Source organism: Neoarius graeffei, chromosome 28 (genome assembly GCF_027579695.1).
Source record: "Neoarius graeffei isolate fNeoGra1 chromosome 28, fNeoGra1.pri, whole genome shotgun sequence".
NCBI lineage: Eukaryota > Metazoa > Chordata > Actinopteri > Siluriformes > Ariidae > Neoarius > Neoarius graeffei.
This window is the reverse complement of record NC_083596.1, coordinates 50,419,757-50,443,172: the sequence shown is the minus strand read 5'-3', so window position 1 is coordinate 50,443,172 and position 23,416 is coordinate 50,419,757. Positions and strand designations below refer to the sequence as shown.

Sequence of the window (23,416 nt, the reverse complement as noted above, 5' to 3'; positions counted from 1 at the left end):
CATCTTCACTGAAACGAATCGTTTAATAGATTCAATACATTATTATCATCATTAATATTATAATACAAAAAAACAGGAATAGAAAAGTTGTGTCATGTGTAAACCCTCAGATCTGCCATCGTCACACATTTTATTCCGAGTTTAGTGTTGGAGAAGTTTAACAGCTTCATCACTGCAGATCTTTACACCTCAAATTAAATATAAACTGACAACGTGACTAGTAAAGCGGATATTCACAGATACGTTTGGATACAGAACGCATCTGCGCTTAAAATGTCGTAAACTTGGTCTATTAAAAAAACAGTTAAAATACTGGAGGTCATCGGACGCCTGTAGAGATTTCCAGGCTTCATAGAATAAAACTTGATTAGAAATAAATTAATGCAAAAGGATCAAAAGGTTGTCGCATTTGTTATGAGGCGAATCAGTGAAGAAAAAACAAACAAACAAACTGAACAGATCTCTGTAAACGTCACTAACGATGAGCGAAATGTTAAATGGAGAAGAGCTAATACTTTTGCTAACACAGGTGACACTTGAGACATCATTAGCATGTTTTACTGAGGCAAAAAGTTCCAACATTTCCACTACGTTCACACTGCAGGCTGAAGTGACTCAAATCCGATTTTTTCGCCCATATGTGACCTGTATCCGATCTTTTATTGACAATATGAACGACACAGATCCGATTTTTTCAAATCCGACCCAGGCCGTTTGGATACGTGGTCCTAATTCCGATTCCTATCCAATCTTTTCATATGCGACTTCAGTCTGAACCGCCAGGTCGCATTCATCCGACTTACACGTCATCAACAAGCCACAAACGTCACTATTCTGCGCTGAAGTAGACGGCGGGTCTCTCAAAAAAAGTTACAACAACATGGCTTTGATGTTCCTTTGAACGGAGGTTGCAGTCACTACCCCGCAGAACGCCTGAGCCAAAACCCTTGCCCTCTTCCTTCTCAACCTCCTCCTTAACATCAGGCTATTGTGCATGTTCTGGCTCCATCGCAACAACAACTGCATCATCGCTGGGTACTCCATGCTGGCTACTGTCATACACAGGAAACTTTAGGTTACTTCCGTAAACACTGGCCATGCTCACTGCGTGCGACGTCGTCGTATCCTGCAATGCGCATGCGGAACACTTTTAGGTCGCTTTTCGTTCATACTGAGGATCACATACAAGTCGCATATATTTGTTAATGTGAACGACCTCACAAAAAAAAAAAAAATCGGATTTCACAAAAAAAATCGGAATTGAGCATTAGCCTTGCAGTGTGAATGTAGTGTTCAACTTTAATCCGAATCCTGCTTTTGGCTTAAATAACGATATTTTTCTTCATTTTATCGCTAGTTTGCAGCTATATTTATTTCGCTGCTCCTTGTGGAGGTGGAATGCTAGCTCACAAGCTACACTGAAAGTTAAGCTAAGCTAGCTGAGGAGCTTTTCATCACTTCCAAAGTTTTAGATTTAGCTAATAGCCTTATCAATGCGCTTTCCTCTGATTTTTCTCCTAAAAAAGGGTTTAAAAACTGTTTTTAGTGATGTGTGTGTGTGTGTGTGAGAGAGAGATCATGTGCACCTGCATAGCACAGCATTAGCACTATAGCTATTTCAGACTCCATTTTGAGTAACTTATTCAAGAAAACAAAGCTCAAAAGTAAAAAGAGAACTGTTTAAAGAACTCCTACCTGGAAGGGAAAAAAAAAAAAAACAATCTTGCTCAAGATTCTGTGGTGAAGGTATTATGAGGAGGAGTTAGCATGATAGCAGGGCAGGTTCCCTACCTACTGACTGTTAGCAGCGTTAGCATGGGGAGAGGTTTCTTGCATGGTTTTGGAAATGGAGGGAGGGAAATCTGGTTGATTTATTTCTGTAGCTGGCCCAGATTATTGCGATGGAACTCGAAGTTCTGAGCTAACGAGGCAGCTAACCGTGAATAAACACAAGGAAGGATCAGTTAGCATGGTGCGTTCGCTAATGCAAGCTTTAGCATTCTGGGGCAAAGTATGGTTTTTTTAAGGTTTGGACTGAGTTATGTAAAACAATATGAACAATATGTGCTGAAAAAATCTGCACTAATAGATTTTTAAATGCTAATTACATCCTGGTTTAGCGGAAACCGAGAACTTTGTGTGTCTAGATGCTAAAGCCAGACCTGTGTGTGTGTGTGTGAGGTTATTATTATTTTAAAGAGAGAAGTCATTTGTGCTTCTGAAAAATAAAACAAAATAAAATGGTTCCTGGACCCGAGTGCGATCCGACAGCTGGTCTTTCCGTGATGTGATTGGTCACAAAACCCTAAGGTTGCGAAGGGAAATCAGACTTCCTGTCAGCTCATCAGACTTCCTGTCAGCTAATCAGTTCTGCAGGTGGTGACCTGGAAGTCATTGGAGAATACAGGAAGGGGTCGTCGCTATGGTGACCTGCAGCGCAGCCTTCATTAGGAAGGGAAAGACGGCCGAGAAGGTCCGTCGTCTACATAAAACAACTTCTTCAGGAGTGTGTGTCTCAGTTGATGCTGTGTGTTGGATCAGGAATGTCCAGGTCTGGGTGGAGCACATGGTCAGTCTGAGGTAGATTCGTTCTGGAATATTCTTCATACCATTCCTACAAACAAACACACACACGTTTTTGTGAAAAAGTGACAAATACGAGCAAGTTAGTGAGGTCAGCCGGCTCATCAATGCCAGCGTATTTGATCCTTTATCGTATTTAATCAACTCGCTTTAACACTGAACTACGACGCTTGTGATTTGCCTTCAGCTCGTCCGCTGAGGAACGCTCTGTGCTGAGCTCACCAGCTCGCGTCGCTTATTCGCGACGTGCAAATGTGTCAATTGTGTATGCAGTGACTTCTGAACATCAAGGATTTTTTTTTATTTTTATTATGAATGCCTTTTTGTTACGTGAGAAAAACATTTCTTCGTTTATTCCACTCTGTTAGGAAGCTCAGATCCTCCAGAGTGGAACACAGCGGGTCCCTGATCTAAAGGAAAACGTCTCGGTTCTCTCTCTGTAACCAGTCTCATACCTGTATCTCCTCTTGATACATCTTCATGCTCAGGTCACTTTTTGTGCGTGACCTGCGACCCTGGAACACGAGACTCAAGTGCTGGGGGAAGGACAAAAAACAGCAGCAACAAAAAAACAGAATTAATCAGCACACAACGCAAACAGACAAAGTTCAACATGAACTGGTTCATTTGTGCTTGTGTCAGTAATCTGGAAGTGGGCGGGGCAAGATATGTGACAAAAATGAGAGACGTGTGACTTTATGCAAATGAGAAGCAAAGCAGTTCTCCGATGACCAATAGGAGCGTGTTTCTTTTACAACATTTTCCATGTTTGCTTTGGGTTCATACAGCAGCATAATACCTACCGCACTCTGTGCGCACGTGTGTGAGTGTGATTGCTCACCCCATTCCGGTCCATGGACACACACATTTCCTGTAGCGAGCTGATGTTTGTCCCAGCAAGTGTGTGTTTGTAAAGTTCCAGTGTCTGTAAAGCTTCAGTACGAGACACTTCCACTTCAAACACGATCCCCTTCTCATCTAACACACACACACACACACACACACACACTTTATTTTCTGTTACTGATATGAATTCTGTTTTGTTGCATGTTACCCATCAACACATGATTTTGTCATAACACACACACACACACAAAAAAAAATGTATCTAGAACCTTCCAGATCATCCTGTGGGTCTCTGTTTTTGCGACTGTAGTTCATCCGGAAGACAAAAGCATCGAGGATGAAAGCCACAATTATCGTCATGACAACCTGTAACAGACCAGGCATGAGTGAAAAATGTACAATGCACGCGCGCGCACACACACACACACACACACACACCATGGTGACGATGTAGAAGGTCATGAAGTAAAGGCGACTCCAGTGACTCGTCTGTGATGTCACACCTTCCTGTAACACAAAACACATCATCAGCTTCATAAAGGAGGCATGGCCTCCACCTGTCAGTCTGAATAAAAGAGGTGTGGCCTGCTTGTCAGTCATAATGAAGGAGGCGTGGCTTACCATGGTGATGTACCAGTTGTTGACGACAGTCAGCTCAAACAGTGTCACTGCAAGAGAAAGACATCAAACTCAGACTCAGCAGAGAGTGAGTGAGTGAGTGAGTGAGTGAGTGAGTGAGTGAGTGAGAGAGAGAGAGACTCAGAACAAACCAAAGCTGCTGAGGATGTTGTTGAAGTTGTTGAGATAGTAATATCCCTCCTGCAGCACTGTGTGGTTGCCGACGGTTACGTTGATTTGCCGATACGCATCAGCGACGGTGCTGGTACTGAAAACCACACAGTGTTAAATACACAATTATTATTATTTAACCAAGATTACACGTGTGTGTGTGTGTGTGTGTGTGTGTGTGTGTGTACTCAGTGCGATCTCACTTGCAGCAGTTGGGATAGACGACATCAGCAAAGAACTCCATCCCCACAATCGCAAAGGAGTAATAAAAGATAATGAGAGTCAGTCCAAGACTGAGAGAGAGAGAGAGAGAGAGAGAGAGAGAGAGAGAGAGATTAGTGCTGTATATGAGTGTAATCTTTGATGAAAGGTGATGTAAGTTGATAAAGCGCCCCCACCTGGCCATGCGTGGAAACAGCTCAAACATGGTGTCCAACACATTACGGAAACGCTGCTTAATCTTAAACAACCTACAGAGAACACACACACACACACACACACACACACACACACACATAGTACAACTATATTCCTTGCTAAAAATAATTTAAAAAACCAGCATAATATATAGTCTACAGAGCAGAATAAGCATAAGGGTCACCATGACAACAGCATCTACATCACCATGGTGACACATTTATTAATGTGAAGATGGAAACGGCCTCAGGGAAAAAAATAGCAATTTTTTTTTTTTATTTCATTCATGATAATGACATAAAAAAGACCTGTCTGAGTGGTCATAAAGAGTTCGGTGTCACACACACACACACACACACACCGGAGCAGCTGCAGCGGTCTCAGAACCACAACGAAGTAGAACGGCTCCATGTGGAAGACCAAAGCAATCAAACCCAGAAACGCGATGACCGTCACAGAGAAATCGAACCTGAGAGCGGACAGAGCAAAACAGTGGGGTGTGTGTTAGGTAAAGTAGCTTATAAATGTGGTGTGTGTGTGTGTGTGTGTGTGTGTGTGTGTGTGTGTGTGTGTGTGTCTTACAGGTTCCACCCAGAGCTGAAATAAGCCAATGGACCAAGACCAGTGATTTTTAACAGAACCTCCACACCATAAACTACACACACAGAGAGAGAGAGAGAGAGAGAGAGAGAGAATGTTCAATGCTGCATTCAGTGAAACATCTTTAATAAAACTAAACAAAACGTGATTAAATAAAGGAATAAGGAAATTCAAACATACTCGTGAGGAACACAATGTAGCTCCAGGGTACGAGTCGGGACCAGTTAAAGTCACCTGGACACAACACAACACACACACACACCCTGTTCAAGGCAGGAATCTTACTCCTTTACCTCTGTCCTGTATAAAACACATGAAGACGGAACAGAGCTCGGTGCTGTTCTGCCTCTGAGGCGGGAGTGGAGGGAGAGTCACAGAGCGAAATCAACATCTGGGTAAAAGGAGAGTCGGTGTGCAGGGACGTGATGTTATGATGATGTAATGTGTGTGTGTGATTATCCACCAGGGGATTTAAAATCTATGAAGAACTTTGCTGGTGCTTGAAGTGTGGTTTAAATGTGCAGGGCTCACAGCAGCACCTCAACACTCCGTACATCTCACACACACACTTACGGGTTAACATGTTGGTCTCCACCAGAATCCAGACTCCATTAACAGCCACAACGATATCTACACAGGAGAGAACAGTGCATCACACACACACACACACACACACACACACACACACACACACACACACACAGAGAGAGAGCAACATGAATTGAGAATAAATGTGTGTCACATTATACATGTGCAGCTCACACACACACACAGGTCAGCTTCAATAATAAAAAAAGCTTATTCTCAGAAACACTTACACATGACGTACTGAAACACTTTGGATTTCACCACCAGGTTGATTCCTGGACAAACATTAAAAATTAAAATTAATTTCTCCACAAAGCAGCAGTTTATTTCTACACTGGAACAGACTGAGTGTGTTTCGAATAAAACACCTTTAAAAATGAGGAAAGCCGTGTGAGGAAGATCATCAAACCAGTGTTCACCACTACGCCGAGCCTGTCTCACACACACACACACACACACACACACACAAATTGTAGAACAGTTTGTGATTCACCTGAACAATATTTAAAGATCTGAAAAGGTCGAAACGTCACCGTGTTTAAACTGACCTTCCATTTCAGACCCATCACCTCATACACATTATAGAAGTCCTGCAGACTGAAACACACAAACAACACACCATTTACACACACACACAGGACAGAAGTGTGTGTGTGTGTGTGTGTGTGTACACATACCTGAGCATGGGTGTTCCTGATTGGTTGAGAGCTTTAAATGTGAGAAAGCGATCTCGTGCTCTCATTCTCGGTCGATAGAAACGCAGCAGTCCATCAAACTGCCTCAGAGAGATTCCATCAGGTCTCTAACACACACACACACACACACACACAAACAAAAGGTAACTTAGTACACATTAAAGAGTACAGATGAATTTCCACATCATAAATGTTGAATGGATGAATTTCACAGGGATGGATGGATGAATAAATGAATAAAAGACAGACTGCAGTGTAAATATGAGAGCACGTGTGAGAGAGAGAGAGAATGTGTGTGTTTGTTTACCTGGCGGCTCACCAGCAGCTGGAAGGCGTGTTCGATCGCAGAGCGTTTGTGTAGCAGAAGGGATTTGAACTTGACTTTCTCGACGCCGTTAAACGTGTCGAACACCACGGCCAGGAGCTGGAGGACGAGCAAACATTCATGTTCACTCTCATCTCAAAATCAGGAACAAAATAAAACAGATACGACACCGACGCACAGCTCGACTGAGAAAAATATTACTCGGAAATTACCGCTTTCAATTCATCCCTGATATCGGTGACAAAATTACGATTCCTCTGATTTTCCTCAAACATTAATTTAATAACAAAGTTTCTTCAATAAATCCTGTTGATTAATTCATAAATAATTTATATATCCAAGTTTCATCTACATTTACTTACTGCAAAGTATGAATATTTACTGTCATGTCTAAACGTTCACTGAATCAATCCTGAATAATAAAATGAACAAAATTCACGATAAAATTTGCTGAACATTTTTTGAAAATTCTTCTGACTATAAAGAAAACATAAGCTCATTTTCATTAGTGAACTGTGTATTACAGGATTATAAATCATTTATTACCAAAATTTAAATTAAAGCATGACATTAAAAAAAAAAAGTGATTTAAAAGTAAATTATAAACTCAAAATGTCTTCAAGGTTCCTGCTTACACAGCTGATTAATGAAACGAGTGAATGAAGGAGTGGAGGACGCATCAGGATATGAAGTATTCAATAAATTATTTCATTCATAGATAGATAGATAGATAGATAGATAGATAGATAGATAGATAGATAGATAGATAGATAGATAGATAGATGTAAGTGAACTGACGAGGTTCATGATGAAGTAGAGCTCAATGGAGAGATAAACGATGAAGAAAATGCAGGACCAGCGATTCCGCGAGTACGCCGGCATCATCACGTCCGGGAAACTGATGCAGACAAACAAAAAAGGAAACGTGCAGTCAGAGTTTATAAAACATGCACACAATAGATACTTTAATGGATAAAAACAGAACACACAAACACACACTTACTTTGCAGTAGTGAGCAAAACAAACAAGCTCACTATACTGTTCTCCAGCGTGTTAAAATACTGCACACACAGAGAGAGAGAGAGAGAGCGAGAGAGTCAGTCCATCTGACAGTGTGTGTGTGTGTGTGTGTGTGTGTGTGTGTGTGTGTGTGTGTGTGTGTGTGTGAGAGAAAGAGACAGACAGACAGACAGACAGACAGATGTCCTGCAAATAAATTTTTTTTTCAGTACCCACTATCCAGCATGATAAAAGACTGATTGTGTACATCAGTGTGTGTATGTCTGTGTGTTAAACCCACATGGTCGGCTGGGTTGGTGGAGAACAGACAGAAGCCGAGGATGGCGAAGATGACCATGAAGAAGAGCAAGAGGAGGAGGATGTCGATGAATGGAGGGAGCGACTGGAAAATCTGACGGAGGTTCCTATTTAAAAAAAAAAAAAAGGTGCCAATAATTATGATCAACTAATAGTTTGTGTGTATTTACATCATATCAATACTATAACAATGGCCCAGATATTAAAAGTAAACCAACACCTTTGTGTTCTGAAGTTATAAGCAGTCAGTGATGACATCATAATTATTCGTGATTTCTGCGCTGTGATTGGTTTACCTTCGCACAGCACCGCAGTAACGACAGTCGACGAGGAAGATGGGTCTGAGGGCTCGCGTAACACGCAAGTGAGACGTCTGTCTCACCAACACTACGATCGCCTCGACGAACTGGATCAGCAACACGCTCATCTGACCCACACACACACACACACACACACACAGTTTTCTGTAACCATCAGCCAACAACACACTGTAACAAATTCTCATTAAACAGAGTCAAAAACACCGCACGTGCCGTCAACACGTACAAGTGACACGATTACACTTTGGTCCAACGCACCTTCACCATGGTTCTCTTGTGCCGTATGAACGTGTGAAAGCCGAGCCACCGGAGCTTCATGCACAGCTCGAAGGCCACCATCACTAACGCCAGGAGCTCCAGAGTGGCGTGAACCTGCAGGAAAACACGCACCGTTTGAGTATTTATTGTATACATCTATTTAAGTACCACATCAAAGTACCCTTTGGAACCCTTTAAAAAAAAAAAAAAAAGGTGTTGTAAAATAGGGCTGCTCGATATTGGAAAAAATCAATATCACGATTTTTTCAGTAAATATCGATATCGCGATTTTTAAAACGATATTTATACACCTTTTTTTAAAGCCCTGATCATCAACACCTGAGGCACCGGGCCACATTTTTATAGTACAGGCCTCATAGGCTACCTGTCAACCCTTCCCGTTGTACCCTGAAACGCCTTTTACTTAAACTATTTACTGTGCAAGCGCGTACTTTGCATAGGTCCTATCGCCTGCACAAGGCTCACGTTCTCCTCACTCAACATTTCCGATCACAGAGGATGGAGCCAGCGCTGGTATTACCAGTGATTACTGCGTAACGTCCACACTGGCTCGTAGCCAGCCAAGGATAAAATCTCTCTCTCTCTCTCACACACACACACACACACACACACACACACACACACACAACAACGTAAGCTTGTGTGTTGTTAAGACACCAACATTAAACACGCACAATATAGAGACAAGTCCTTAAGAATTAACATACATGAAAATAGGCTTCTCTTCCTTCATCTTCCAAATGTGGACTCCGCTATCTTTTTGGCATGTCAGCATTGAAATACCATTTGCAGAGATATTTCACTCGCCATTAAGAAAAGTAAAAGCAACACATGATTAGGGCTACATGATTAGCAGGGGGACACCGTTTTAAGCGCACGGAATTTTAAAAACAATGTAATTACATCTGAGTCCGTCTACATCGCGCAATAAACCCGTCCTTAGCAGAACCTACTTCAAAGCATGATGCTAGCTGCAGATGCACAAGTCAAAATCAAATGAACCCAAGTAAACATGCCGCGGCGGGCAACATTAATAACCAAATTGCCTTACCTTAAAACGCTGCCTTGACCACAGGACGACTCGCAATTATTCCACTTAAATCCACATGGTTTAACACATCTAACACAGCTAGCAAGCTGGATATGTGCTAATATTGTTGTGCTTGTTTTCTTCCGTAGATGCCATTTTTACATTACCCAGTCCCACATCCAAAAATATGACGTAAATATATGTTAATTGTATTATTATAACTATTAGCAAGCAAATCAAACAACATATTAAGAAATCAATATATCAAATCACCCGACACGTATGAAAACAGAAGAACTGATTTTTTTACTGTTGCGGAGATATCGCGGGAGTAGAATGGATGACGTATGCAAGGCTACGGTGTGCCTTAGGGGACAGAAGGGTTCGTTTTACCTTACTGTCACGTCAATGTTATTGTTGTTTTATTGCCATTGTAGAAATATTGTGCACGTCCCTTTCGACAAATGACAAAAAATCATTTCATATCGATATTATGAATTTTGATATCGTTTGACACCAATATCGATATCGTGATAAAAATACGATATATTGCACAGCTCTATTGTAAAAGTACTGAATGGAAATTAGGACACTCTAAAAGCACCACAAGTACCTTCAACAACCTGCAACGGCACTAAAAGGTACTCAAGAATCCTGGAAAAAGTACCAATACAATTTTAGGAATGTATTTAGAGTACTAGAACTACTAGTAATCTCAAACAGGACCAGCTGCACTTGAATACTGCATTAAAAAAAAAGTACTAGAAGTACCTTGGTATAAAAGTATCAAGAGTGATAAGGTATCCCTGTTAAAAATAAAAAATACTTGGTCATTTAATACTGTGTTAAAATTCCAGAAGAAATTACATGGAACACAAAATATACGATTTGTGCTTTGTAAACGTACTAAAAGTACTAAAATCACCTTAAAAGTACGAAGAGTGCTGAAGTATTCTGTTAAAACTAGGAATAAGTTCTGTACATATCCTGCAAAAAGTACTTTTATGCTCTGTTAAAGTACCATAAGCAGTGTAAAGGCACTAGGAGTACCTTTACCTAAAAGGTACAAAGAACACTGAAGTGCCTCATAAAAGGCACTTGAAGTACTTATGTACAGTATGCTGTAAAAATATAATTAAAATATATACTTTTACAGAGTGATAAAGTATCAGCTACTGCAATGAGCTAAAAGTACTTTTACTTTTGATACTTTTTGGTTGAAGTACCAAAACCATTTTAGCAGAAGTGCTGAAGAATGAAGAAGTTCTGCATCTACAGTAATATCAGGCAGGTCCTTCTAAACTAAACTAAGTGAAGCACTCGGAGTACTTTTATACCAAAATACTTCTCGTACCATTATGCGTTACTTGGGGTATTTTTGTACGCAAGTACTTTTATAAAGAGTCCCGAGTAAAAGCATCAAACATTTAAAAATAGTGAATGTACTCTTAGTAATTTCAGTATTAAGTATTCTCTCACACACACACACACACACACACACACACGTACGTAGACATCGAGTCGGAGCGGGGGGACAGCCGGAGCCTCGGACAGCGAGAGCAGCATGAGCAGGGTTCCGGTCAGAAGCTCCATCAGGTAGAACAGGTGATTGTGGACGAACAGGTAGGCACTGAGAGCGCGGGGGTTCCGCGGGTGTGTGTAAAACTTATCGTTATTCTCCCCTTCCTGACCAAACACACACACACACACATTCATTAACACGGTGACACACTGTTCTTCACTGTAGATGTGTGCGTGTTTACCTGTAGGTATATTGCTGCTTCCTGATAGTTCATCTCCCAACTCTGCCGCAAAGAATTCGGGCAACTGGAGTCCGGGGCTGTGGGGTTGTTCGTGTTGTTTAGAGCATCGTAGGTTCCAACGCCATCTGGAACAAACACCACACAGCGTCACTGATGAGAAGCAACTCTGAACACACACACACACACACACACGCTTCTGAAGAACACAAAAGTTACTATAGTGGAGAGATGAGTGAGGATGAACATCTGTCCCTGAGCCGTCAAAACCAACAACCTCCCCGTGTCCCCGACTCACTCACTGTCACTCATACACTAACCCAGCCCTGTTCTTGCCACGTCCCCGCGTCCCCCGACACCATTCCGTCCCCATGTCCCCCAACACCATTCCGTCCCCGCGTCCCCCGACACCATTGTTAAGTCTTTGGGACCACAAAGGAAACAAGTGTTCACGCTTTTTTGTGTAATCCTGGGTTTTATGCCATGTTCATACTGTATTTTGTATATACTGCATTTTAACCAAATAAATCAAAAATCACCATTACGTCCCCATGTCCCCTGACACCATCCCCATTGTGTCCCCGCGTCCCCCGACACCATCCCCATTCCACCCCCATGTCCAGCAACACCATTCCGTCCCCACGTCCCCCGACACCATTCTGTCCCCACGTCCCCCGACACCATTCTGTCCCCACGTCCCCCGACACCATTCTGTCCCCACGTCCCCCGACACCGTCCCCATGTCCCCCGACACCATTGTTAAGTCTCTGGGACCACAATGGAAACAAGTGTTCACACTTTTTTGTGCAATCCTGGTTTTTATGCCATGTTCATACTGTATTTTGTACGTACTGCATTTTAACCTAATAAAAAAAAATAAAAAATAAAAAATCACCATTCCGTCCCCATGTCCCCCAACACCACCACCATTCCATCCCCGCGTCCCCCGACACCATCCCCATTGTGTCCCTGCATCCAGCAACACCATTCCACCCCATGTCCCCAGACACCGTCCCCATTCCGTCCCCACGTCCCCCGACACAATCACCATTCCATCATCATGTCTCCTGACACCATCCCCATTCCGGTCCCCATGTACCCTGACACCATTCCACCCCATGTCCCTGTGTCCCCCCCAACACCATCACCATTCCGCCCCCGTGTCCGTATGCCATGACACCCCCATCCCGTCCCTCCGCACCCTGATAACCATCTGCCCCACACTGTCTCTGCCTCCTCCTTGCTGTTTCCTTATTTAGAACACGTGCTGTTTTGTGGAACAGTAAAAGATGCAAATAGAAGTAAATAAGAGATTGGCTCTCCCTGCTCTCAGCCACGATCGACTTCCCACCCTGACTTACAATCTAACCGAAGCTCAACAGATACAAGAAGACTTCCTGTGTCCTTCACTCTCTGACAACGTACAGCGACGGCAAGCGTTATTTACATCATCTACAAGAGCTGTGCTTTTATGTTGTGATAATCATAAGAATAAATTGAATAATAAAACAATGAATTCTGTCCTGATGCAGCAACTGAACCTCATAACAGTTCAAAAGTAAACACAGCTGCGCTCCTTCTGTTCTCACACGTACCACACAGGCGAACGAAAGAGGAAGGGTGCGCCGGCCAGTTGGCTGCCGGCTGACCGCTGCTGCAACGCGTGCTGCCGGTTTCCATGGCAACAGCTGTAAACAGACGTCACTGGGGGTCAGTTAAAAGGGCAAAACATCATAGCATCAGCAGTCGACTCATGCGAGACAGAGTTCCAAGAGCAAAGGGAGAAAACAAAAAATCCACAAATCTGGAATTCCTTTACGTTTCACAAACGTGGATCTTCTTTATATTCCACATCCCTGAAATTCCTTAAAGTTCCTGATACATGAAAAATAGAATCCATCACTGAACCCAGCTGTCGGTGCAACACATCAGATCAGAAACCATCTGTGCCCCGTCCTCTTTCACCTCCTGCTCCTTGGGAAGGAAGTCTGCAATCGTCCGGGAGAAACGACAGGAAGAGATTCTCAGTCTTCCCTAAAAAGAAACCTGAACATCCGAGCAACGTAAAACAGCAAACCTCGTCCTGGTCCTTGAATGGCTGTTGTTTTGATGAAATTGTCTCTCAGATGAAGTTCGGTTCTGGTGAGCGGAAAGTTGTGAAGTCAAATCCCAAAAACGTGAGAAATCCGCTTTCGGAATGTCAACCATAAATCAGAAGCAGTGAGCGCTGAATGACTGCTGAAGAATAACTAGATATAAAAGCATAAAAACAGGAGAAAGCCTCTTGGGCCACTTCCTTTTTTCCTGCTCCGATTCCTCTTTCATTCTGGAAAAAAAAAGCCGAGGCGAAGAACCCGACACAGAGTTTCATTCAAACCCACACGAGCTCTCAAAGTCCACTTTCATTATCCACCTTGATGTGGACAGTTTTTACCTGAAAATAAAGACGTTTTTCCTTTCAGTTGCTCTGCAGTTCCTCAGGAACAAGAGGGAATGATGATCCCAGCAGGCTCAACATCACAATATATCGATTTATCGATCATCGACACATTCCTGAATTATCCGATGGAGAGAAATCAAAACACCGTCCATCGAGCGACGAGGTTCTTTCACAGACTGTCTGAGGAACAGAAAGGAAGCTCCATCCAAAGTCCTACCAATCCAACCCCCCCCCCCCCACACACACACACACACAGGTCACAGGAGCCTCCAGTGGGACACAAACACAGGATTGTGGAGTCAATCAGGTGATCAGAGGGAAGTAAACTGCTGATTACATCGTGTGTGTGTGTGTGTGTGTGTGTGTGTAAAAATATAAAGTGTCTTTTTTTTTTAAGAATCAGCACTGACAAAAGAGACAGCAGCAAGGGTTCTACAAGCACAAGCAGGTCCCAGTGCACAAAAAAAAAAAAAAAAAAAGGAGAGAGAGAGTGGCATCAAACACTGCGCTGACACAGCATGTTAGTTCTGTGTTTGCGTGCATGCATGTACAAAGACCAGCTCGCTGCGGTTGACAGTCACATGACCATCAAAGTCAGGAAACTTTTCCCTTAAAGAGACAGCGTCCCCATTTTTTTTGTTTGTTTGTTACCTCCGCCAAGGAGGTTATGTTTTCGGTAGCGTTTGTTTGTTTGTCTGTTAGCAACATTATGGAAAAAGTAATGAACGGATTGCTCTGAAATGTTTTCCAGAGGTGTGACTGGGCACAAGTAACAATCCATTAAATTTTGGCGGTGATCCGGATCACCTTCTGGATCCTGGAATTTTTTAAAGGATTAATGTTTCCCCATTGAAATGAATGGGCGTGCGACGCAAAAAACATTTTTCCTTCTGTAGGCCAAACCGTAAGGTGTAAAGTCATGAAACGTGGTGCACTGATAGAGGAGCGGACCCTGATTGATTTCATCAAGTTTCATGTTGGTACGTCTCACGGTCTAGCGCCACCAACTGCTCACAGCCTTACATGCGTTCATGCACGTAACTGTCCGATTTTCATAAGTCTGGTGCCGTTGGAATCCTTGGAGCTAGACGATTCCAATGCACCCTATGACGTCATTCTCCGCCTAAACAGATTTTCCGCCATTTTGAATTTTGTCCAAAGTGAAAGTAGAGTGACCCTGGCCGCATGTTTTGTCCGATCATCACGAAACTTGGCACACATGATCTCCAGCCCATGCCTAATGAATGATATTTGTTTCGCTCTCATACGTCGAAGCATTTGCCTGTGGCAGCCAATCAAATTAGATGGCGAAGCCACCAAACAGGAAGTGAGCTCATATCACGGAAATGCTTTGACGTATCAAGACCATATTTAGTGGCATGACTTTGGACACCATCCAAACTACCCTCATCAAACATGGTGTCATTTGGCCACTAGGGGGCGTCACAATCAGCAAAAATGTATTTTGGCTCATATCTCAGAAACGCTTTGACGTATCAAGACCATATTTGTTGAGATGACTTTCGGCACCAGTTCATGTACCCTTATCAAATTGGGTGTCATTTGGTCACTAGGGGGCGCCACAATGAGCAAAAACCTGTTTGGGGTCATATCTCTTTACGGATTTAGAATTACATCTAAATTTTCCTGTTAGTGCTGCTCTGGGATGTCCCTGTAAAGAACCTTGCCAGCCTGTCATCTCCGTATGAGAATCCGCCTTGTGTCTTGGACAAACTTTCGCGTGTTGACACAAAACTTGTCGTGTGGGTGTGCGGTCGCCTCTCTTGCCGGGTCGCCATGGCGGCGCACCTGAGCAAGCACACTTTCGTATTTTCTCTGGAAATGCATTCTAGTTATTATTATTACCTGCGCCAAGGAGGTTGTTTTCGGTAGCGTTGGTTTGTTTGTTGGTTTGTCTGTTAACAACATTACGGAAAAAGTAATGAACGGATTGCTCTGAAATTTTTTCCAGAGGTGTGACTGGGCACAAGTAACAATCCATTAAATTTTGGCGGTGATCCGGATCACCTTCTGGATCCCGGATTTTTTTTAAAGGATTCTTGGCGGAGGTCTGCGCTCTCCGAGTGCTTTTCTAGTTTACAATGTGATGTCGATAAATGTTAAGCATTAAACTATTCTTTGGGTTCGGATTTGATTTCTGTCTAGATCTGAGCATTTATGTCAAATTTGTTCAATTTTTTTTTTTAAATCATTCCATTTTCCAAACAATCTTTCTCAGTGGGCGGGGCTACACATCAGCAGCTCCATGCTTCAAAGACCAATCAGGTCTAAAATTCTAATTTTAACGAATGAACTGTCTAATTTTAACGGTGATTAATTAAATTGTGGTTGTCATGGGAACACAAAACTGACAACCTTTATTTAAAAAAATTAAAAATAAAAATCAAGGCTCCGTCACTGAAATATTGTTACTGACGCAAGTTACTTTACTAGCTCGCGAACCAACTCGCAAGGTCAGCTAAAGTTTCAGAACACTTCGCTCTTTGAGATGAGATTGCAGAAGGATTTGGAGGGCGTGTCCTAATTTGTATACTCATTTTTTTTTTCTAAAAGCCATTATTATTATTATTATCTCCAAAGACATGCAGGTTAGGTTAACTGGTGACTCTAAATTGAGCGTAGGTGTGAATGTGAGTGTGAATGGTTGTCTGTGTCTATGTGTCAGCCCTGTGATGACCTGGCGACTTGTCCAGGGTGAACCCCGCCTTTCGCCCGTAGTCAGCTGGGATAGGATCCAGCTCGCCTGCGACCCTGTAGAACAGGATAAAGCGGCTAGAGATAATGAGATGAGATTATTATTCATAGGTTATGCTCGAAAGTGTTCCTTCACCTACTTTTAGTCGTTCCTTGGATATTCAAAACAGTTTAGATTTGTATACAGATTATTCAAAGTAAACTTTTTTTTTCTTGTTCTTAAAGTGACAGCGTCCTATTTTGTCCTTTCATAAAGAATTGTCTATTAAAAGGAAAATGTATTTAAATATACTGCACACTTCTACACGGAATTAAATCAGCTTGCAAACTGCCTGGTTGATTCATACGCTAAATAACTAACTAGCCATGAGACAGTTTGTTGTTTTGTTCCCCCCCCCAATATCACTGTTGTTGGTGTTTTAAAGCAGCCATGTGCAGTAAAGGCTATAACGGTGGTGTTCATATTGCATGCAGTTTTTTATCACCATGTGCACAGAGATATTTCATGCAGCAGCAAAAATCAGATCATCAAAGCACAAAGTTTCAGAGTTAAATGTTTCTGGAATTGTGGAATGACTTCCAGGATGAAATGTTCCCAGCTCCACAGACAGACTCAAAGTTTCGCCAAAAGAACGGAGCACGAAACAACAGCGACACGAACAGGACAAAAACTACACTGCACCGCACCACACCACACTAGTAAGGGGCCCTGGAGTGTGAATTTTAGAAGTCGCTCAAATAAAATAGTACGTCCTGTGCTCCCTGCTCAAAGCATTACCTCTACTCGACTCTCTCCATAAGTACTGGCACCCTTCTATCCCATTTCAGTAAAGAGAATGGAAAGAGCAACAAAGTGGAGAGGAAACTATGATGTGATGTGATGGTGGTTTAGTCTCATGCAAACAGCTAACTAGAAACTGACAAGGCGAAAGGGATGTCTTTTGTCTCTACTCCTATTAATTCAGTTGTCAAAGGAGATAAAATGACGTTCCTGGACCAAAATTCTCCATCGGTCGGAGGAGCAACATTCCGGCAATGTCGGAAAAGCTCTCCTGTGAAATGTCACTCAAACTTTTTTCTCCAGCATACAATGGTTAGATGAGGAAACAGTGTGGAGGAAAACACTGTCAAAAAAGACACACCCCTGGGGGCGGGGCAGACATCTGCTGTCCCTCTGAGTTACATGTCGGTCCTGGGATCGAGATGTTGAACCTCTTCTGCTTCTCAGACCTGCCTGATCCATCCTGGTGCCCTGTGTCTGGTTGGAGTCTCATCGCATCGCTCCTGTGGAGGACGGCCCCATGTGGACAGTTGGGGGTCGAGCCTGGAGGACGCTCTGGACTCTTGCAGTGGTGCTTTTGTGGCTGGGGACTGCAGTTGACTTGCTGACTTTGGGACGGCGGTTGTCGTGAATGGTTTTGTGCTCGGGTTTCCGTCGGTGGGGGGTTTATAGTATCAATGAAGCTGACCTTATGTTAGGACTGTTAATGTTATAAGGGGTGTTCACGTGGCAACTTTTACTCCGGTGTAGCACCGGGGCTGCCCCGGTAGAGCGTTCACACGGTACAAAGTTATACCGGTGTAGCCCCTGAAAGCTGCTTAAACCGGTGCAAATCTAACCCTGCTCGGGAGGTGGTTTCAGAAATTTACTCCGGAGTAAATGCTAGTTTGCGGGGCAGCACCGATATAAAACGGGACGTCTGAACGCTACGGGGTAGACTCGCTACGCGTGAGGAGAGTTGATTACATATGGGCATTGCATAATTTGCATCCTGGTATTTTGCGCTTCCAAAATGGCGAAAATCAACAACAACAGAACTGCGTGTCTTCATCCACGTTGTTTTCCCGGCGCTTGGTGATGCCATGACAACTGGGAAAAGGAAGTACATTTTCACGCATGCGCATATTTCATTTCCGCATTATTACTATCGCATAGCACGGTCGCAAAAACTGCCGTGTGACCGCAAGTGGGGCTGCACCGGTGCTAACACGCTTCTCTCTAGTAAGCAGGTTTGTGACGTGTGAACGCTCCACAAAATTTACACCGGTGTAAGATATATCGCAACAAAATACATCGGTGCAGCATCCATGCAAATATGTGCTGTTTGAACACCCCTATAGTCATGTTGTCTGTTGTTGCCCAAATTAGGCTGGGTTCCCTTTTCAGTCTGGTTCCTCTTAAGGTTTCTTCCTCATGTCGTCTGAGGGAGTTTTTTTCTCGCCACAGGCTTCATCATTGGGGATAGATTAGGGATAAAATTAGCTCATGTTTTAAGTAGTGCTGTCAAGCGATTAAAATATTTAATCGTGATTAATGTCGCGACTGTCATAGTTAACTCGCGATTAATCGCAATTTAATCGCATATTTTTGTCACAGGAAAAACCATTGTAATTCTCTTATCAGCATAAAAAAGTGAATGGGCTTGCTCGCCGTTCGAACTACGGGGGTACTCGGGGGATCCGAGATCCCCTGAAACAGACATGAGATCCCTTGAAAACATGATTTGGGAAATGTTGGGGGGTCTCTAAAATATTGGCAAAATGATGTTTATTGACATAGCAATTGTGTGTAACGGGAAGCATTTGCATATCCGAAGTGAGCGCGCGATGGTGATCCGCGCTCTGAGACTAGCGCAAGCGCCCCCCCAAGGGAAAAAAAGGGACCCCCCGAAAATATCGGCATAGTTTGAACACTGGTTGTACCAATGTTTTTTTTTATTGCAGAGCATAACACGTCGTCTTGTCACAGCCACTGCAAAGTCGGGCTGGAGCCGCCGATAGGAAAACGAAACCTAAGCCGAGCACCGTGGCTCTTCGGGGGAGGGCAGAGGACTCTGGCTGTGCGGGGCGTGGCATTACTGTCTAGCTGCTATCGTTTTTCTAAGCAAAGTCTCTGTTCCAAGTTCCTGGCAGTTTCAAAAGCTTATGAAAAACCTACACCATGTCACAGAGCGTTAATCTCGCGATAAAAAAATTATCGCTGTTAAAATTGAGTCAAGTTAACGCGTTAATAATGCGACATTTTTGACAGCACTAGTTTTAAGTCATTCAAATTCTGTAAAGCTGCTTTGTGACAATGTTGATTGTTAAACGCGCTATACAGATAAACTTGACTTGCTGAGTACAGGATGAGTCACCGGAAAGTGATGAGCTATAAAATGAAAATATCTTCAAAATGAGAGAATCTGTGAACACTTGTTTTGATTTCCAGGACACTTAAATAAAAAAATAAATAAAAACACAGAGAGAGAGAGAGAGAGAGAGAGAGAGAGAGAGAGAGGGAGGATCTCTCTCTCTCTCTGTGTTGAAGCTGAAATGATATAATGAAAGTAAAGTGTTTTTTTTTTCTTGATTAAATGAGGAGCTGAGACACTCACTCTCCTCCAGCAGATCAGCTGCTTCGTCCCAGGTTAAGATCAGAGGCACATCATCATCCCCGTCAGACATCCTGCAGCTTCCTGTCTCCAGTCCTGCTCTATCTGTAATGAACCAGGCCACAGCTGCAGACTCACATCTGCTCACACACACACACACACACACACACCGTGTCAACAAAACAAACCCCTCAGATCAAGCCTGAGCATGTCACTGATTCTCCCTCAAACCTTTAAGAACTCGTCTGTCAGAGGTGAAGAACATCAACACACACTCAGCCCCGTCCTTCACACAGCTCACACACTCAGCCCCGTCCTTCACACAGCTCACACACTCCACATGACGCACTTCACTCTTCTTTAACTCATGCTGAACTGCCACCAGGCCAGCAGCGAAACTCACAAACACCACTCCGCTTTCCGGCCATGCGAGCTCACTTCAATAACAGCCCCACAGCGGCGGTGTCCTCAAATGTGCTCTTCTTAAACACGGTGTCACTATATAGTGCGCACGGGTTAGTATTTAACACCCTGTCTAGGGCACTTGTCTCGGCAAACACGGCGCCATTTTGGATTCAACCAAAAAACATAACTTTACGTCATCGTTTTACGACAGTGCCGGAAACCTCCGACGTGACTGACGTGTTGTGAGAAACATTTCATAACACAAGTGACGCAAAAACACTGACAGTACAACGATCCACTAAAATACATACAGATATAAATTAATATGTGAGATAATTACATCATAGTTATATACTGGCATAAATGTCTACAGTTGTTGGAGGAACTTAAACGTCAACAAGCGCCATGGCAACAGTGTCATGGCAACGAAAACAAAACCGACTTTCATTTCTTTCCACAGCGAACGCAACTTTATAAACTTCTGTAATAAAGATGAAAAAAGTGTGTGTTTATTATATTTACTGAAGATATCTTAGATGTAGAAGGAAACCGGTGAGTAAACTGAATTTCATAAACATTAAACCATTTTAGTCGTTATTATTATCATTATTACTACAATAATATTATTAATATTCATCATATTATTGCTTTCATTATTCAGAAATATTTTGTTGATATACACTATAATATATACTATGTGAACAATTTACCTACATTTTACTCATCTATCAGAATCTGAATCAGAATCAGAATCATGTTTATTGGCCCAGTTTGTTGACACACACAAGGAATTTGCTTCCGGAAGTTGGTGTCTCTCCAGCGGTACAGAAAAAAGTGAATATATGCATGTGTAAGTAATGTATATGTCATATAATAAAAATGTATATATGTATATGTAATTAACAATATAGACAGCACACAATATAATAAATATGCAATCTACAATAACTCATAGAGCAGCGGCGACAATTATTGACATCTTTTGGCCGTTACAAAAGTAGAAAAGACTTTCAATCCGTAAATTGTGCATGAAGAATTATTCAAACTTCCACTGGAAAAAATGAGTTGATTCACGATTACTTAGCGTATCAGATCACGTGACACCGTTCCACAATTATCGACACCTTTGTCCACAGTTATCGACACCGTTCCACAATTATCGACACCTTTGTCCACAGTTATCGACACCGTTCCACAATTATCGACACCTTTGTCCACAGTTATCGACACCATTCCACAACTATCGACAACTTTGTCCACAGTTATCGACACCGTTCCACAATTATCGACAACTTTGTCCACAGTTATCGACACCGTTCCACAATTATTGATACCTTTGTCCACAGTTATCAACACCGTTCCACAATTATCGACACCTTTGTCCACAGTTATTGACACCGTTCCTCAATTATCGACACCTTTGTCCACAGTTATCGACATCGTTCCACAATTATCGACACCTTTGTCCACAGTTATCAACACCTTTGTCCACAGTTATCGACACCGTTCCACAATCTTCAACACCGTTCCACAATCTTCAACACCATTCCACAATTATCGACACCTTTGTTCTCAGTTATCGGTACCGTTCCACAATTATCGACACCTTTGTCCACAGTTATCGACACCATTCCACAATTATCGACACATTTGTCCACAGTTATCGATACCGTTCCACAATTATCGACAACTTTGTCCACAGTTATCGACACTGTTCCACAATTATCGACAACTTTGTCCACAGTTATCAACACCGTTCCACAATTATTGATACCTTTGTCCACAGTTATCGACACCGTTCCACAATTATCGACACCTTTGTCCACAGTTATTGACACCGTTCCTCAATTATCGACACCTTTGTCCACAGTTATCGACATCGTTCCACAATTATCGACACCTTTGTCCACAGTTATCGACACTGTTCCACAATCTTCGACACCGTTCCACAATTATCGACACCTTTGTCCACAGTTATCGACACCGTTCCACAATTATCGACACCTTTGTCCTCAGTTATCGACACCGTTCCACAATTATCGACACGCAGATTATTATTTATTTTAAAAAAGAAATAATCTTTTATAAAAATACGGTATATAAAATATTTTTATATATTTTAAAAAATAAATAATTGGTATGTGGTATTAAGTTCACAAAACATAGTTTTTATTTAAAATGTGTTTTCCATAGACTTATATTTAGTACAAAATATCTTTTATATGAATATATGTGACGAGTCATGGAATCCACAGACACATGTCGGCCGAAACGAATCCGAGAAAATCGCAATGCTTCTTTTGCGATTTTCTCGGATTCGTTTCGGCCGACGTGTCCGTGGATTCCATGACTCGTCACATATGGATGTCGTTGTTTATGTAAATGAGGAAGTAATTCTAATGTTTGTAAAGAAATGAACTGATAATATTGAATCTGCATCAGAAAATCTTTTTGTTCCACTTTCTAAGTATTTTCATAGATCACATTTTGTTAATCATTCGTTGTTGTTTGTATTAATTTCTAGTTTTGTCGTTTACCAATAATTCAAACAGTGCTCTAATTTGTTGCAATTAGATTCAGATTGGTGAATCTTCAGTATTTTCAAACAAGTGTTTTTTTCATTGAGATTTTAAATTTACATCTAAAAATATAAAATGTCTCCTGATATTGTAATATGCGGTCGATATTTACAACAAACTGCAAAAAATATTTTCTGAATGGAATAGAAAAATCTGAATATTTCAAGCATGTCATTTTTTATATGCTCAGAATTTAATTCTGGTCTAATTCTATTTATTGCAATCGGATTCCAAATACTCTATAAACATTCCATTCTGTTATGAATCAGAAAAAAAATTATTATAAATCACAGCACTTTTATTTTTTTAAAGTACTTCATCTACTTCAGCAACGTTACACAAAGATCGATCCA

At 42.1% G+C, this 23,416-nt stretch overlaps 2 protein-coding genes across 7 annotated transcripts in view; one reads left to right on the top strand and one right to left on the bottom strand.

The window, feature by feature from the left end:
* Positions 1-4: 4 nt before the first annotated feature.
* tpcn1 (two pore segment channel 1) lies at positions 5-20,646 on the bottom strand. 5 transcript variants are annotated; one of them, XM_060913028.1, is made up of 27 exons: positions 20,483-20,646; positions 20,083-20,219; positions 11,554-11,678; positions 11,300-11,476; positions 8,740-8,853; positions 8,458-8,588; positions 8,145-8,268; positions 7,847-7,905; positions 7,642-7,741; positions 6,826-6,942; positions 6,501-6,625; positions 6,372-6,420; positions 6,192-6,255; positions 6,054-6,098; positions 5,809-5,865; positions 5,416-5,469; positions 5,218-5,290; positions 4,997-5,104; positions 4,617-4,688; positions 4,422-4,511; positions 4,200-4,315; positions 4,051-4,097; positions 3,868-3,936; positions 3,699-3,795; positions 3,425-3,561; positions 3,039-3,119; positions 5-2,614 (listed from the first exon to the last, which is right to left on the bottom strand). In XM_060913028.1, exons 2-27 carry the CDS (start codon positions 20,150-20,152, stop codon positions 2,516-2,518), a joined length of 2,400 nt encoding a protein of 799 aa, XP_060769011.1. In that variant the 5' UTR covers positions 20,153-20,219; positions 20,483-20,646; the 3' UTR covers positions 5-2,515. The 5 variants fall into 5 exon arrangements, with proteins under 5 accessions (XP_060769011.1, XP_060769012.1, XP_060769010.1 ...); XM_060913029.1 differs by having other exon boundaries at positions 20,518-20,646; XM_060913027.1 differs by having other exon boundaries at positions 20,311-20,511.
* A 143-nt stretch (positions 20,647-20,789) lies between these two features.
* Positions 20,790-23,416, top strand: part of iqcd (IQ motif containing D) — a 9,055-nt gene continuing 6,428 nt past the window's right edge. Inside the window, exons 1-2 of one of the 2 annotated variants that reach the window (XM_060913374.1) lie at positions 20,790-21,036; positions 21,217-21,334. The gene's annotated coding sequence lies outside the window, so the exon portion shown is untranslated. The remainder of the gene's footprint in view (positions 21,037-21,216; positions 21,335-23,416) is intronic. The other variant, XM_060913375.1, reaches the window with a different exon arrangement.

Excerpts from the sequence above, each read along its gene's own strand:
- tpcn1 (XM_060913026.1), bottom strand. The coding sequence starts at position 13,230 with ATGGAAACCGGCAGCACGCGTTGCAGCAGCGGTCAGCCGGCAGCCAAC. Across the intron at positions 6,099-6,191 it reads GGCTTTCCTCATTTTTAAAG|GAATCAACCTGGTGGTGAAA; the intron begins GTGTTTTATTCG and ends ATGTTTGTCCAG. Across the intron at positions 4,689-4,996 it reads AGACCGCTGCAGCTGCTCCG|GTTGTTTAAGATTAAGCAGC; the intron begins GTGTGTGTGTGT and ends TGTTCTCTGTAG.